The 14,504-nt window shown below is 39.6% G+C and overlaps 1 protein-coding gene and 1 long non-coding RNA gene across 2 annotated transcripts; both read right to left on the reverse strand.

The window, feature by feature from the left end:
- Positions 1–1,201: 1,201 nt before the first annotated feature.
- Positions 1,202–9,013, reverse strand: LOC117932095. Its single transcript, XR_004654111.1, has 2 exons — positions 6,562–9,013; positions 1,202–3,035 (listed from the first exon to the last, which is right to left on the reverse strand). It is a non-coding gene; the product is annotated as an uncharacterized LOC117932095 (long non-coding RNA).
- Positions 9,014–11,888: 2,875 nt separating this feature from the next.
- Positions 11,889–14,316, reverse strand: LOC117932094. Its single transcript, XM_034853135.1, has one exon. It carries the CDS (start codon positions 14,115–14,117, stop codon positions 12,216–12,218), a length of 1,902 nt encoding a protein of 633 aa, XP_034709026.1. The 5' UTR covers positions 14,118–14,316; the 3' UTR covers positions 11,889–12,215.
- Positions 14,317–14,504: the final 188 nt, after the last annotated feature.

Below are 14,504 nucleotides of genomic sequence, written 5' to 3' on the forward strand. Positions count from 1 at the left end.
TCACATTCAGGAGCCTTTTCTCTGTATCTGAGAGTTCAGATGCTAGTGCTCTTTGTAGAGTTGGGATCTTCTTTGGGAAGTAATGCGGGGGAAATCCTCATGACCAACTAGCTTCCAATAAGGGTTTGAAAATCAGTAAATCAGTATGGTGTGTGCAGGCACATGGAGGAATTGAGCTAATCATATCCTCCTCCATTGCAGGTGTATTAATATTTTGTGGTGGTTAGTTTTTTCCTTATTTGGATTATCTGCGTTCTTGCTTCAATCCATCAAAAACACATTTGGTTTGCATGGTTTTAACAAGGCTCGGAAGAGGGTCTAGACTCTTGAGGATGAAGACCCCTCTATTGTGTATATTTTGGTGCATATGGAAAGAGCATAATAGAAGAATTATTAATGGACTGAAGAGATCTGAGTTGGCTTGAAAGAGCTCTTCCGCAAAATCTTTGTGATGAGGATAAATCTTCAAGATATAAGTATTAGTTGTAATAAAAGTAAGATTAATATTACTTAAAATTAAATTAGGATTAATATTTGTTGGAATCAAATTACGATTAGCTAGTTGAGTTATAATATAATTAGAATTTGAGTCATGATAGGTTATTAGAGTCCTAATAGACTTTGAATGTTATAATTAAAATTAGAATCATAATAGATTATTAGAGTCCTAGTAAACTTTGGATTTCTTAGAGAAGCCTATAAATAAGCTAATCAATGTAAATCAAATGGATGATTGATATTAGTAATATTATGTTTTCTTTCATTGTAAGGTTACAACCATCGATGGTGAGACTTCATTGATTTTCTTCTAGGTGAGACTCCTAGAAGACTTTAGTGAGACTCTAAGGTTTTCAATCTTTTCTTCGTTGTTTTCTTCTTTCTCTCTACTCCTTATCTTATTTTTTTCTCTACCATAAACTTTATTCCTTGTTCCTCTCCTTATATCCTAAAACAAAACCCTAGCCCACCTACCTTTGAGTGTAGGCAACCATCCTAGGGTTGTCCTACATCACTTTACTTTCATGTTAGAGAAACCCTCAAACGGTGAAAATAGAACGCTAAAATGAGGTTAAGGTTTGACTTGGAGTAAATAGCATTTAAAAAAAAAAAAAAAAGGCATCTATATATATATGTGTGTGTGTGTGTGTGTGTGTGTGTGTGTGTGTGTGTGTGTGTGTGTGTGTATTTTTTTTTTTTAACGGAAACAAAAATGTATCAATTATAGATAAAAAAAAATACATGAAAAGAATAAGAAATCATCCTCACAATTACAAAAAACCTTATCAAAATATAACTAAACTCCTCCACTTAACAAAGAGACCTATACAAAATGGTTTAGACCACAAAGGAATATACATAATATCACCTCCTCAAACTCGGACTAAGCTCCTCTCATTGTTGTTCAAACACATCGAATGCCAATTAAGTTGAATAACATTGAAGGAAATGCCTTCGAAAGCGTCAATACAAGAGACCCAAAAAGAGGAATAGAAGTATAGTAAATCCTACAATGTCTCCAACGTCCTCCCCTTCACTTATCCTTAAATATCCTAACATTTCTCTTTCGTCACACAATCAAAAGCAATCTAAGATGAGATTTGCTAAAAGGCGTTGCCTCTAAAGGAGCTCCACAAATCCGCATATGAAATGATCATCATGTTACATATGCTCCTAGGCTGACCCAATCCATCCAGGCTTGTTTGAACAGATTATGCCATAGCCCCACAATTATTGGATAATATCGAAAGAGATGGTCAATCATCTCTCTCCACCATGTATAAGATTCATCTACAAGGACCAAGAGATTTGAAAGGTTTGGAGTAGATGGTTTTTGCAACATTGTTTTTATTTTCAGTCCTCCTATATACTTCTTGTGGTCCTAGGCAGCCCCTACCATGCAGCCACCCCAATCCATCCTCTCTTTTTTTTGGTTAGGCGCATATGAATATATAGAATATTTGCGAATAGAAAGAAAATTTTGAAAACGAGTTTTTTCTTTCATGATGTTGAATTTTAATGAAAACAAAGATTCCCAAAGATCAATTAGATTAGGAAATTTGGCATTTACAATATCTTGATTTTGGTATTGACACAAGTTCCTTTTAGGATTAGATTTTTTTTGTTAAAAAATATATATTCAAGGTGCATAGGATTTTTTTTACTATTGAGTTGTTTTCAATATTCTTAATGTCCAATTTTGCACTCAAATAGACTTATGTACCCATATCATATGTGCTGATGCGACATGTTAGACAACCTACAGTACATCATCACATCTACCAGATAATTCTCTATTCATGCAACCCAAGTCTCTTGCATCACCACACACGCACTCAACACCAATATACCGTATGTTAAGCTAGAAATCATGAACAGTATGGTTAGTAATAGATGACTATATTGTAGGTGCTTGCCTGTGGAAATTTCAAGTGATGTGCCTATCACCTCCAAATAGGAGGATACCTGCTGAGTAAAGTACCATTCTTCCTCCCCATGCATTAAGCAAGGAAAGGGGTCACCCTTCTTAGTTTGTGGAGGTGACCCCTTAAGAGCCTCCATAGACATGACCCTCCTAATGATAGTGGCGTCAACTCAAAACCCGCCTGTTGAGGTGGTGTTGAATTGACCCTTACATGGGTCGTGTCATTCTGACCCCTCATAGTGATGTGTCATTGTCGAATTGACCCCCACTTAGGCGATACTAACATAAATCCTCACACCAACAACATAGCAATGACCATATCATTCTTAGGAGTGGTCTTAGTGTGCACTTTCCCATGAGAAGTTGATTTTTTTCCTAGTTTATTCTACTCATGTCCTCCATATGTTGTCTCCATACTCTCTTAGTAATGTCTCACTTAGGATGGGGCAACTTGATGCTATTAAGCATGACCAAGTTAGAAGGAGGATTACATGGGTTTGGTGCACCCTAATAGTGTATGGCCTTCCCACCACCAAGTTCTTTAAGACAAGTTGACAATGGCAGATAAAAGTTGAGGTTCATCAAGGAGGGATACGTCCAACAAGGGTCAAACCTTTTTTTTTTTTTTTTTTTTGATCGGTAAAAGAGTTTCTATTAAAGAAAGAGACACCAAGAAGGCGACTCAAGAGTTACAAACCTATACACCCTCCTTTAAGAAAATGCTAAAAGAACAAAAGGCCCCAAAAAACAACCCTAATTGAAGCCCATCCAATCTATGAAATTAGCTATAGTTAGAGGGCTATCAACTATGAACAATTTTGTTTCAGCCCAAAGAGAGAGAATAAAAGAGTATTTCAATCTTTGAATTGACAATATATCATCCTTGAAAGCCAAGCAATTCCTCGCCTTCCAAACCGTCCAAAAAATGTGCAGAGGAGCCGCTCTCCATACCTTCTTACGCTTTTTGCCCACAAAAGAACCATGCCAGCTTAGAAGTGTTTCTTTAACAGAAGAAGGCAACACCCAAGAAACTCCAAAAACTGTGAAAAGAAGATCCCATAACACCTTTGTTCTTGAACAATGAAGAAGGAGATGGTCTATGGTCTCCTCATTCTCAAGACACAAAAAACATCTATTTGCCAAAGTCCATCCTCTTTTCTGCACCTTGTCCAAGGTTAGTGCTTTGCCCCACGTAGCCTCCCATGCAAAAAAATTAATCTTGGGCTGCACATTCGCATTCCAAATAAGGCTTGAAGGAAACCGAGCCGAACCCCCCGCTTCAAGGGCCAAGTATAGAGAGTTGACCGAGAATTTACCACTCTTAGTTTCAGTCCAAGATACCCTGTCCTCCACCTCCTCAATAATTCTGTGTCGATGTAATCGCTCCATAAAACTTGACACTTCCTCTACCTCCCAATCATTAAAAGCTCTTAAAAAGCATGGATTCCAACCCCCCTTCCCCCCTCCGCCAAGGAATCCCAAACATCTACCACACTTTCTTCCTTATCAACAGTCAAAGCAAATAGAGACGGGAAGGACGAACACAAAGGAGAATCCCCACACCACTTATCCCTCCAAAACCTCACCCTCCTTCCATTACCAACAATGAAGACCAACCTATTGCTCACTAACTCCCAATCCATCCTTATCCCTTTCCACAACCCCAAGCCATGAGCCTCTCTCACTTCCCGAGTGGACCAACCCCCTCTCTCTTCTCCATATTTCCCTCTAATCACTTGATTCCATAAAGCTTCTCTCTCATTCGCAAACCGCCAATTCCATTTAGCAAGAAGAGCCTTGTTGAGAATATATAGGTTTTTTACCCCTAAGCCCCCTTTCTTCTTACTCAAGCACACCACCTCCCATCTCACTAGATGAGGCTTTTGCTCCAAATTACCCCCACCCCAAAGGAAGTCCCTTTGAATCTTTTCTAGTCTCCGTCTGACTACACTTGGTAAGCACAACAAAGACATAAGATAGATTGGTAAATTCGATAACGTGCTTCGAATTAAAGTCGTCCTCCCTCCTTTGGATAAGTATTGTCTCTTCCACATTCCTAGCCTTTTACGGAAGCGATCTTCCACTCCATCCCAAACTGATGTTGATTTGAAAGGAGCCCCCAAGGGCATCCCCAAATATGTGGACGGCAAACTACCCACTTTGCACCCAAACTCCCAAGCCAGGTCGTCCATATTCTCTATCCTTCCTACAGGAATGAGTTCACTTTTTCCAAATTTATTCTCAATCCCGAAGCGGCCTCGAACCACATAAGCACCCAACTAAGATAAGTCAAATGGTCTTGAGACGGCTTACAAAACACCAAAGTATCATCGGCGAACAACAAATGGGATATAAGGACCCCTTCTTCATTTCTCCCCTTGACTCTACACCCCGATAAGAAGCCTCCCTCTACAGCCCTTTTGAGAAAAGCGCTAAAAACCTCCATTGCTATAACAAAGAGATAGGGTGAGAGGGATCACCCTGCCTCAATCCCTTTGAACTTTGGAAGAAACCTGTAGGGGTTCCATTAACCAACACAGAAAAACTTGCAGTCGAAATGCACCATTTAATCCATCTGATCCATTTCTCCCCAAAACCCATTTTCTGCATAACTCTGAGAATAAAAGTCCAGTCCACATTGTCATAGGCCTTCTCTATGTCCAATTTGCCTAAGATGGCACTCTCATTATTTTTCAGAGTCGAATCAATGGCTTCATTGGCAATCAGTACTGCGTCTAGTATTTGTCTTCCTTCCACAAACGCCCCTTGGGCCTTGGAAATCACCTTTCCAACCACCTTTTTTAGCCTATTGGCTAAAACCTTGGCCAGCCACTTATACAAGCTTCCCACCAAGCTTATAGGCCTAAAGTCCCCCAAATCTTCAGCTCCCGCTATTTTGGAATTAAGACCAAAAAAGTTGCATTTAGGCTTTTAACAAATTTTCCATTTTCAAAGAATTCCTTGAAAAAACACAACACATCCGCCTTCACAAAATCCCAAGCAAATTGCCAGAAAGCCATAGAGAGTCCATCTAGTCCTGGAGCTTTATCCCCATTGCAACTCATCAATGCATTGAACACCTCCTCTTCCGTGAACGGGCTCTCCAACGTACTAGCATCCAACTGATCCAGAGTCTCTAACTGCAGCCCGGATATAGAAGGACGCCAGTCCCCCGAACTGGACAGCAGTAACTTAAAAGCGTTGAGGATCCCTTCCCTAATTCCATTCTCCTCTGTGCACCAAGCTCCATTAATCTTGATTCTGTCCACATTATTCCTCCTCCTGTGAGCATTAGTCATCTTGTGGAAATAACCCGTATTTCTGTCCCCCTCTTTCAGCCACACTTCCCTAGATTTTTGCCTCCAGCTGATTTCTTCAATTAAAACCCATTTTTATAATCCTCCCTCGCTTCTTTCCTAGCTTCCAGCTCTTCCAGATTCAGTCTGCTAATTTTCTCCTTTGCATCCCACAACTGCACCTGCTCCAATGCCGCATTTTTTCTGAGCTCAATCCTGCCAAATGAGTCTCTATTCCACTCCTTCAGCTTAGCCTTCAGCACTTTAATTTTTTCAGCCAAAATAAAACTTGCTGATCCATTGAATCTGACCCCCTCCCACCAAGACTTCATAAGCTCTTTCACACCTTCCACTTTCAACCACATGTTTTCAAATCTAAAAGGAGAGGGTCCTCTTCTTACACCCCCTACATCCATCAGAATCGGAAAATGATCGGAAACTGGTCTTGGAAGGACACACTGCCTCACGTCACCAAAGTGGATATCCCAACCCTCATTAATCAAGAACCTATCCAGCCTTGAGAAGGTCTGATTATTCACCCCTCCGTTCCAAGTAAAAGGGCCCCCTACCAAAGGCATATCCTTTAACTCTAAGTCTTCTATGATTTCTAAGAACCTTCTCATATTCGAATTCAAGCTCCCCCCTCTGTTGCGCTCTTCAGGACTTAGGACGGCATTAAAATCCCCTGCCACACACCATGGCCCATTCCAGAGCCCCTTAATAGCCCCCAACTCCTCCCAAAAGCTCTCCCTTTCTCTCCTCAATATCGGGCCATATACCCCTGTAAACATCCACATGAAGCCGTCCTCACTGTTCTTGAACTAGGAAAGTTGAGGGTCAAACCTGCTTCAACTAGGATTAAAGAAAGGAAAGTTGTGATTGACGAACAAACCATTTCTCCTTCCTCTTCTTCTAAATTGTTGATTAATTTGTATGACCATTGAGGGACTTTTTTACTAATTTCTTTTATTCCGCAGCTAGAATTTCTTTCTAATCGCTCGATCATTGTGGTCAATTATGATTGTATCAAAACAAAAAAATTTAAATTTTGCTTGATTTTCCGAATCTAAATCAATTTTTAAGCATATAGGTCTATGAAGGTTTGTCATTGCTAGGTTTGATAGACTAATGGTTTCAACATTGGCTCTCTACAAAAAGGGCCCAATGGTTCATTTGTGCATAATAATAACAAAGGGATATTTTGGACTTTAGTCTCCTAAGAGCTCTTAAGTTTATCTCCTCAAGTCCTCTTCAAAGTGCTCCTTAATGCCCCATCCCCATGGAGATCATTTCCACTCATTCTTCCTGCTTTTCTCACAGTCCATCATAAACCAAACACCACCAACACCCCCACCCCCACCCAATGTGCACAATGATAAAAAAAGGGATACTTTGGACTTTGGCCTCCTAACAGCTCTTGAGCCTACCTCCTTAACTCCCTTCAAAGTGGTCCTTAATGCCCTATCCCAATTTGGGGATCATTTCCACTCATTCTTATTGTTGTCCTCTTAGTCTGTCATAAACCAAACACCACCAACACTACAACCCCCACCATATTCCCTCCTTCTACCTTTCTCTGCCTTTTCCTCTTCCTCAAGTCTCATCACCTATATTTCCTCATGGCTGATATCCTATATTTACCAAGATCCATTCAATAAATGTCTTTGAAATTTGTTTTTACCAAAAACAACTAGACGACCTTACTTTATATCCATGATAGCAATTTCAAAATTCAACAACCATACAAGATGTTGAACAAGGAAATTCTAGCAAATCTAAAGACAAGGATAAAGATACATATACCATATAAGGGTTGTAATTGTTCATACACCATCCATGTGGAACACCATTTGAAAACATACTCGCTTTTGTTGCGAAGCTCAATCTAAAATTTGATTTGCTTTAAGGTTTGGCAATTGGCAATCTAAATAATCCTAGTCATTCTACCCTCTACAAACATGGAAAGGTATTCAAACATGAAGCCACGCAATTAAGCGGGTTTACAAGGCTAATTTTTAATATCACTTTTTAATTCTCCTTAAATAGCTAGAGTTGTCATCTGACATCCTCGTTTCAATTCCCACGCCGCCACACATTATTGGAGGCCATAAAAAACCCTAGAGCTATAGAAAATCTATGGCCACTGGAAGACAAATCTTCATGTTTATTCCAATAGCCAATCTTCTAACTCCATTTCTGTTCACTTATGAGTTCCTCCACATATCAGATCTATTCATCTCTCTCTATACACTCAAAATTGTGTGATTTGAATGCTTCAGCAATAGTATCAGTGTAACCCTTCTATTGAGGCGATTGGGATTAAGTTTTTTGTTTTCTTCAATGTTTTTTATGTGTTTTTCTTTGATTTGTAGTCTTTTCCCATTTCTATTATCAATAATTGATTGTTCATAAGTTTTTGGTCCTTCAGATCTGAGATTGAGTAATGGGACTTGGCGTCTAGAAAGATCAGATAGACTGGTCAACCCATGTTATCCAATTTCAGATCAGATCCATTGCGGACAGACAGCCTTCTTGAAAATGCAGATTTACACAAGAATGGCTGTTGGTGTGCTAGATCATTGCTCAACCTGGAGAACACTGATTGATAGCATCAGGTTTCCTTTAAATAAGGCAATTGAGTTTAAGCCTTTTTTTTTCTTTTTTTGAATGTTTATAGTGTTTGGGGTACCTTAGATTTCCTTCCATTTTGATTATCAAGATTTTGACTTTTAATCTTTCAGAACTGAGATTAATGGAGGCGGTCAGCAAGTAGATCAGTCAGACAAACCAGTGATCTGCATTCTCCATTTTTAGATCAGGTCAGTTTCAAAGAGGTAGCATCATCCAGGATGCAGTTTCAGGTTCGAAACGGAACTCCCCTAACCCAACTTTTTGTAATTCATCAATTTATTTGTGTGTGTGTGTGTGAATTTATACTATGTCAGCAATAATATTAAAATGTAAGATGTTCATCTGGGCTCAATAGATCATAAATCATTGAACAACTTTATATTGAGTTCCACAATTTAAAAATGCCGACATATGCATGTTCTTTGGCAGATATCAGCAGCTGAATACATTTTTTTTTTGATAAGTAGTTTCAGAGAATACATTGACATGCTTCTACAATCCTATTTCATATATGGCAAAAGACATCAGCACATTTTTATTTCCTACATGCATGTTAATCAGCACATATCAGCAGCAGCAATTAGAGAATGCATTGAAATGCTTCTACGTTCCTATTTCATATATGGAAAAGACAAAGAATTAAATTTTGATCTTTCAGGTAGATTCTAAACCTTGAGATATTTCCTTTTAGCTGTCACATTCACATGTAGTCTGCATTTCAGAACATACACTACCGTAATATCTGAAATATAGGATGAAACAAATTGCAAGTGCTGGCATAAAAATAATTAATGGTCCTAGTAAAAATTAAAGCATAATAATGAAGTGACAAAATGGAAAAAAGAGTCCAGGAAACATTAAGAAATTTGCAAAAAAGAATAAAAAAGGAGAAAACAACTGTTTCAGATGGAACTCCACCACCTTCCCTTATATTTCAAACCTAATTAAACATATCCTAGGCTCCTAACAAGTACAGGTAACAACAAACTTGGAGTGGGGGTGGAAACTTTTAACACTTTCAAATCCTCTACCCTTTTGGATTCAGAAATCTATAATTTTAAGAATATAAAGAAGTTTGATGCAAAAAAAAAAAAAATAGAGATTATCATGCATTGCATGGAATTTTAAGTTATTATCACAAAAGAATTACTTTGGCACCAACTTATCATAGAAAGATTGAGCAAATCCATACTATAAACAATATCAAAGGGCAGGAGGGTGTTAGGAAAAAGTATGACCAAGTTCTGAAAGTACATTGTTTAATAATGTAGTCTTGATGTTAGGTAGATACATCAATTACCAGGACACTCTTGGAAAAGTAGCAAACCTGTATCACTACATCCATGGTGCTTTCAAGTTGCAGCTTCTTTTGCTGTATAAATTGGCATTGAGAACTTATTGAGAATGAGTAAGCATACAAGGGCATTTATCCTACAAATCGATCAACTAGACCTGGTACAAACAACAGAATAAGAAAGAATGTCAAAACTTGTTCAAACAGCAGAATCAACATAGGAGGTGTTACAGAGCCCCGATAAACATGTCATTCAACATTTTATATTTAAAAGGTAGGAGCAGGTCCTCAACTAATGCATGTGTAATAACCTATAACATTGCACACTGTTTTAAGCTCAATTAAATAGTATTTTTCAACAGTCAAATAATAAGAACCTTTACAAGATTTTATTGATTCACACCTATTTATTATATCTCTAATTTTCTTCTAAAAATAAATAAATAAATAAACTAGAAAATTGAAAACACTAAGAGATATAGGTCCAATAAAAAACATTGAGCTATAGGATGTAAAAAGTATACCTTGAAAGCAAGTTCATGAAGTACTTTTTGTTAAAGTAACATTAATATGTATCAGATTCTTAATTCTGTAGTATTTTGATCATTTCAACACTCAAACAATTCCCATTGACCACATGCTTCTCTAAGAAGTTGTTTAAGTGACTTCTACAAAGGTAGTTACCACATACTTCTCTGAAGTTAATGGAAGCTATTTGGAAGCTGAAATAGAAGTATATTTCTGAATTCACATGTTCAAACACTGCTTTCTTGATAGAGTCTGAAATAGAGGGGCTTCCTGTTCAGGCCCTCCACTTAGCGGGTGAAAGGTTGATGCCATTCCCCAATTGAGTCACCCCTTCCTAGGACTCAATATTCTCCCACAAACCATTAATTCTGAACCTCGAAGGTATCATCCTTAAGATGCAAAGAAGATAAGGATGTTAATTGTCGGATTCCAAACTGTTGAGTGCCACATGAAGTGGTCCCTCCTCCCAGAGGTGAAAGAGCCCAAGGATTCAATGGAACTGGAACCATTATCATAGTTAAGTGAGAGCAGTCAGAATAAATTCGGACTACCCCTTTCATTCTGCAAATCAGAACAAATTCATCCTTCTCAGATGCTCACTATTGATTTGTCCTCAAAAAATGCAAGGCCGAAAATGACAGATTTGAGATGCCTAAACCTTTCCCTTAATTTCTTCAATGCAGAAGGGATGAGAGACGATTTCATCCTTTTCCCAAGAGAGAGAGAGAGAGAAGAGGAGAAGAAGAAGAATCCTATATCTACAGTTACTCCCCAACTGGCAACAATAATCACATTAGACCAATGTCTCGAAAATTAGTAGGTTCACTGCACAACATGAATAACATTAAAAAAGAAAAAAAAGAAAAAAAAAAACTGTGCCCACTCCCATAGCACATGGAAAGGATGTCAATAGCAGTGACTTGAAGCAAGGTAACAATCCATACCAGCATTTCCACCAATCTCATCTTTTAGAATAGGGGCAATTGAAGCAAGTAGCTGATTAACCATGTTCCCAACTTTGTGGTATGTCCAAATAAGGATTAGCTCTCTAACTGTCTAACCACCAATATATCCAATAAACACACACAAAGATTCTGAAATAGGGTACCGCCATCAACTGACAAAAATCAGTGGCAAGTCTTGGTCCTGCAACCTCCCACAATAAGGTGCAACAAAAATACCATTGAATCATACGTTCACTGGTTGAAGATTAAATTAGTTTAACACATTATATCCAAAGACCAAGTAGATATTGCATAGATTTTTTTAATTAGAACAGATATCAACAACGTTTAGAAAAAAAATGGACGGACACCAAATTAAATCATTTTCTATCTCTCTGTAAAAGTAAAGAATAGAGAACAATCCATTGTAATAGATGTTGCTTTCTCTTAAAAAAATTCACATGAGACTATAAAATAATCTATCAGTGGGAAATGCTAGAAACTCAAGGAAGTGTTAGAACAAGGGACCACCTATGCACCTTCTGAAGATTTTGATCCAAAGGCAGCAAAATGGTATCACCTCCATAACTACAAAGAGGTAAGACACAACAAAATGGCTTCAACTGTTTGTCATGTAAGGAGCAATACCAAGCTTGCATTAGAAGGATGCATGAACCAGCAGAAAAGAAAACAAACACACATAACAAAGAAAAGTTTTCATGCAACTCAAAATGCAATAATAGGAATTAAAAAGCATAACTGGGCTGCACATATAATCAATACAAGATCTTCATAGAATAGAAAGAAAACGGAAAAGGAAAGGAACAGTCACTGATATGCCTTATAGGAAGAACAAAGATAAAAATTTTCGAGGTCTAGAACATGGTCAACAAATAGCTGTCAAGTAAGGTATGTGCAGGGAAGCCCAATGGGTATACTTTACAGAACCACACGCACAAAAGATACCTAAAAGCATGTGAGAGGCTCCATTTTTCTGTATACATAAATGTACAACCCACTACCAACTATGAGAAAGAACAAAATGGCACATTATAAACTCATAACTATGTTAGAGTGGGTCAGCCCAGCTCTATAAGACTCTACACGATCCCCCCATTCCTGAATCCATTATCTCCGCAATCTGCACCAGGGTCCAACCCACAGGGAGAATCATACCATTTCGAATTCTCTGAGTAGAAACTGTCTACCTGTATACCAACAAGACCTACATCAGTCACTATAGTCTCATCATGCCTTATGGGCTTGGTTAGTTTAGTATCTTCACAGTCAAGAATGCTCTTCTCATCGAACTCACTGCATTTCAACCACTTTTCAGGCTTACAGGTCTCACTCATCAGATCTTTCTCACTCCTACAGTCTGTTCGGATCTGATCCCAGGTTGCAACATCCCCGAGCGTTCGCCCGAAACTGTCTTCATCTTCTTCAATCAACTCTGTCTCCTTACCATTCCCATATATCCTTTCGTGATGGTGATTGCTCCAATGTGCCAATTCACTGTCCCCCACCAACACATCGTCTGAATGTGGCTTATCAGCAAGCAATCCAATTGCCTTCGACCCATCTTCTCCTATACTTCTAACTTTATTCACAATATCATACAGCTCTCGAGACACTGAACCCAACAACTCACGTGGGATTTTCCCAATTCTCCCTTCCAATAACCCAACTTCAGCCCTCAATTCCTGCAACTGCTGCAACACTGAGAGCTGAAAATCCCCGTCCTCCTTCCCAATCAACCCAAACCCCTCGTTTTCCCCATCTTCAGCCATCCCATAGACCATCTCCTGATCCATCAGATACCCCCCTTTATGCCCAACAACCCGATGCATTATTCGTGCATTCCCATCCAATGGCCCTGGCTCATGCCCTGAATGCACTGCATACAACTTAAACACTGCCATCCCCTCCTCCTGATACACAAAAGTCTTATCCTTCTCATTATAATTTGCAATGGGCACAATTGCCCTAATTCGAAACCCACACCCACATCTCTTTGAGGCATATGGCTCCCTCTTCAAAATCCTTGACTTCTTCGCAGCTGGCTCGCCCGCCCTATGACAAGCATAATCCTTAACCTCTGCCATAAACGGCTTATACCTAATATACTTCTGCCTAATACAAAGCACAACCTTATGCTTCGCTGCCAATTGCTGCAGCCTAGAGGGGACCTCCTTCGCAGGCACATCAAAGGACTCGGTATACTCAAAACGGCGCCGTTTACTCCTCGGTGCTGACCCGGACGAGCCCGAGCAAACTGGGCACGCAGCCACACAAACCCTAATGAAGGATTCGGGAATTCCATAGAATTTAGCACCCACAGTCCAGACTTGTTTAATTCTCTCTATGGTTTCTTTAACCGCTAGGTGCTTCAAATCGGCATCTCCGTGAAAACTCATCACAATGTCTTGCCATTGATTGATATGCGAAACGAATTGCTGCGAATTGTTCTTGAAACACAAGAATTGGTTACCAGTAGCGGCGTCGACTCGCGCCGTCAGCTTATCCTGGATGCGCTTCCAAGCCGTGAGGTAAGCCGTGTCTTCGTTCCGATCCTTCCACACGGCGCGCCAGCTCTTTAGGACGGCCCGGGGAGTAGCTGCGCGGATCTCGTCCGGCGACGCCAGGCGGCCCTCCAAAATACACCGGATCATTAGGGCATGCGACTCGCTGTTAAAGGTGTAGAATTGGTTGGAGATGTGGGGCTCGGGACTAATGTACGCCGGGGCAAGATGCGCCTGCTTGTCGGCCGCGCCGCCTCCCCCGCCGCCGTCGTTTTCCGGGTCGGACTCGCTGTGACTCATCGGCGAGTCATCGTTCTCATCATCATCCCGAAATAGCACGATTTCGGAGATCGGAGGGAGAGAGAACGAGGAAGAGGGGGAGGATTGGGTGTGGAGATGGGTGGGGTCCATGATATGGGCTTGCGGGTCAAGATCATGGGGATTGAAGAGATGATCTTCTTCTGTTTTGTGAGGATTCATCGAAGAAGACGATGACGCAGAAGCAGCAGCAGAAGAAGAAGACCAGAGAGAGAGAGAGAGAGAGAGAGAGAGAGGGGCTTGGGAGTATCTTTCCTAACCTTTTTTCAGTTTCTCTGACATCTTTGGGGACTCAAAGCCTTTCCCCCTTTCTTTTTTTCCCCTCTCTCACTCTCTCCCCTTTGTTTCTGCCCTATGTTTTTTTTCCTCTTTTCTTTACTACTTGGTTACTCACTTACTCCTATGTGCTTTTATACTAGGGTAACACACATTGGTCCAATGGGCCCTACTCTTTTTTTTAGGGTTTTCCAACAATTTTTTTTATCCACTTACAAATATAAAACATAAATCTTATCATTTTCATTTGGAAAAATAATTAGATTTTTTTAT

Source organism: Vitis riparia, chromosome 15 (assembly GCF_004353265.1).
Source record: "Vitis riparia cultivar Riparia Gloire de Montpellier isolate 1030 chromosome 15, EGFV_Vit.rip_1.0, whole genome shotgun sequence".
Classification (NCBI taxonomy): domain Eukaryota; kingdom Viridiplantae; phylum Streptophyta; class Magnoliopsida; order Vitales; family Vitaceae; genus Vitis; species Vitis riparia.

What these genes read in the sequence shown, in the direction of transcription:
- LOC117932094 (XM_034853135.1), bottom strand. Translation starts at nt 14,117, where the DNA reads ATGAATCCTCACAAAACAGAAGAAGATCATCTCTTCAATCCCCATGAT.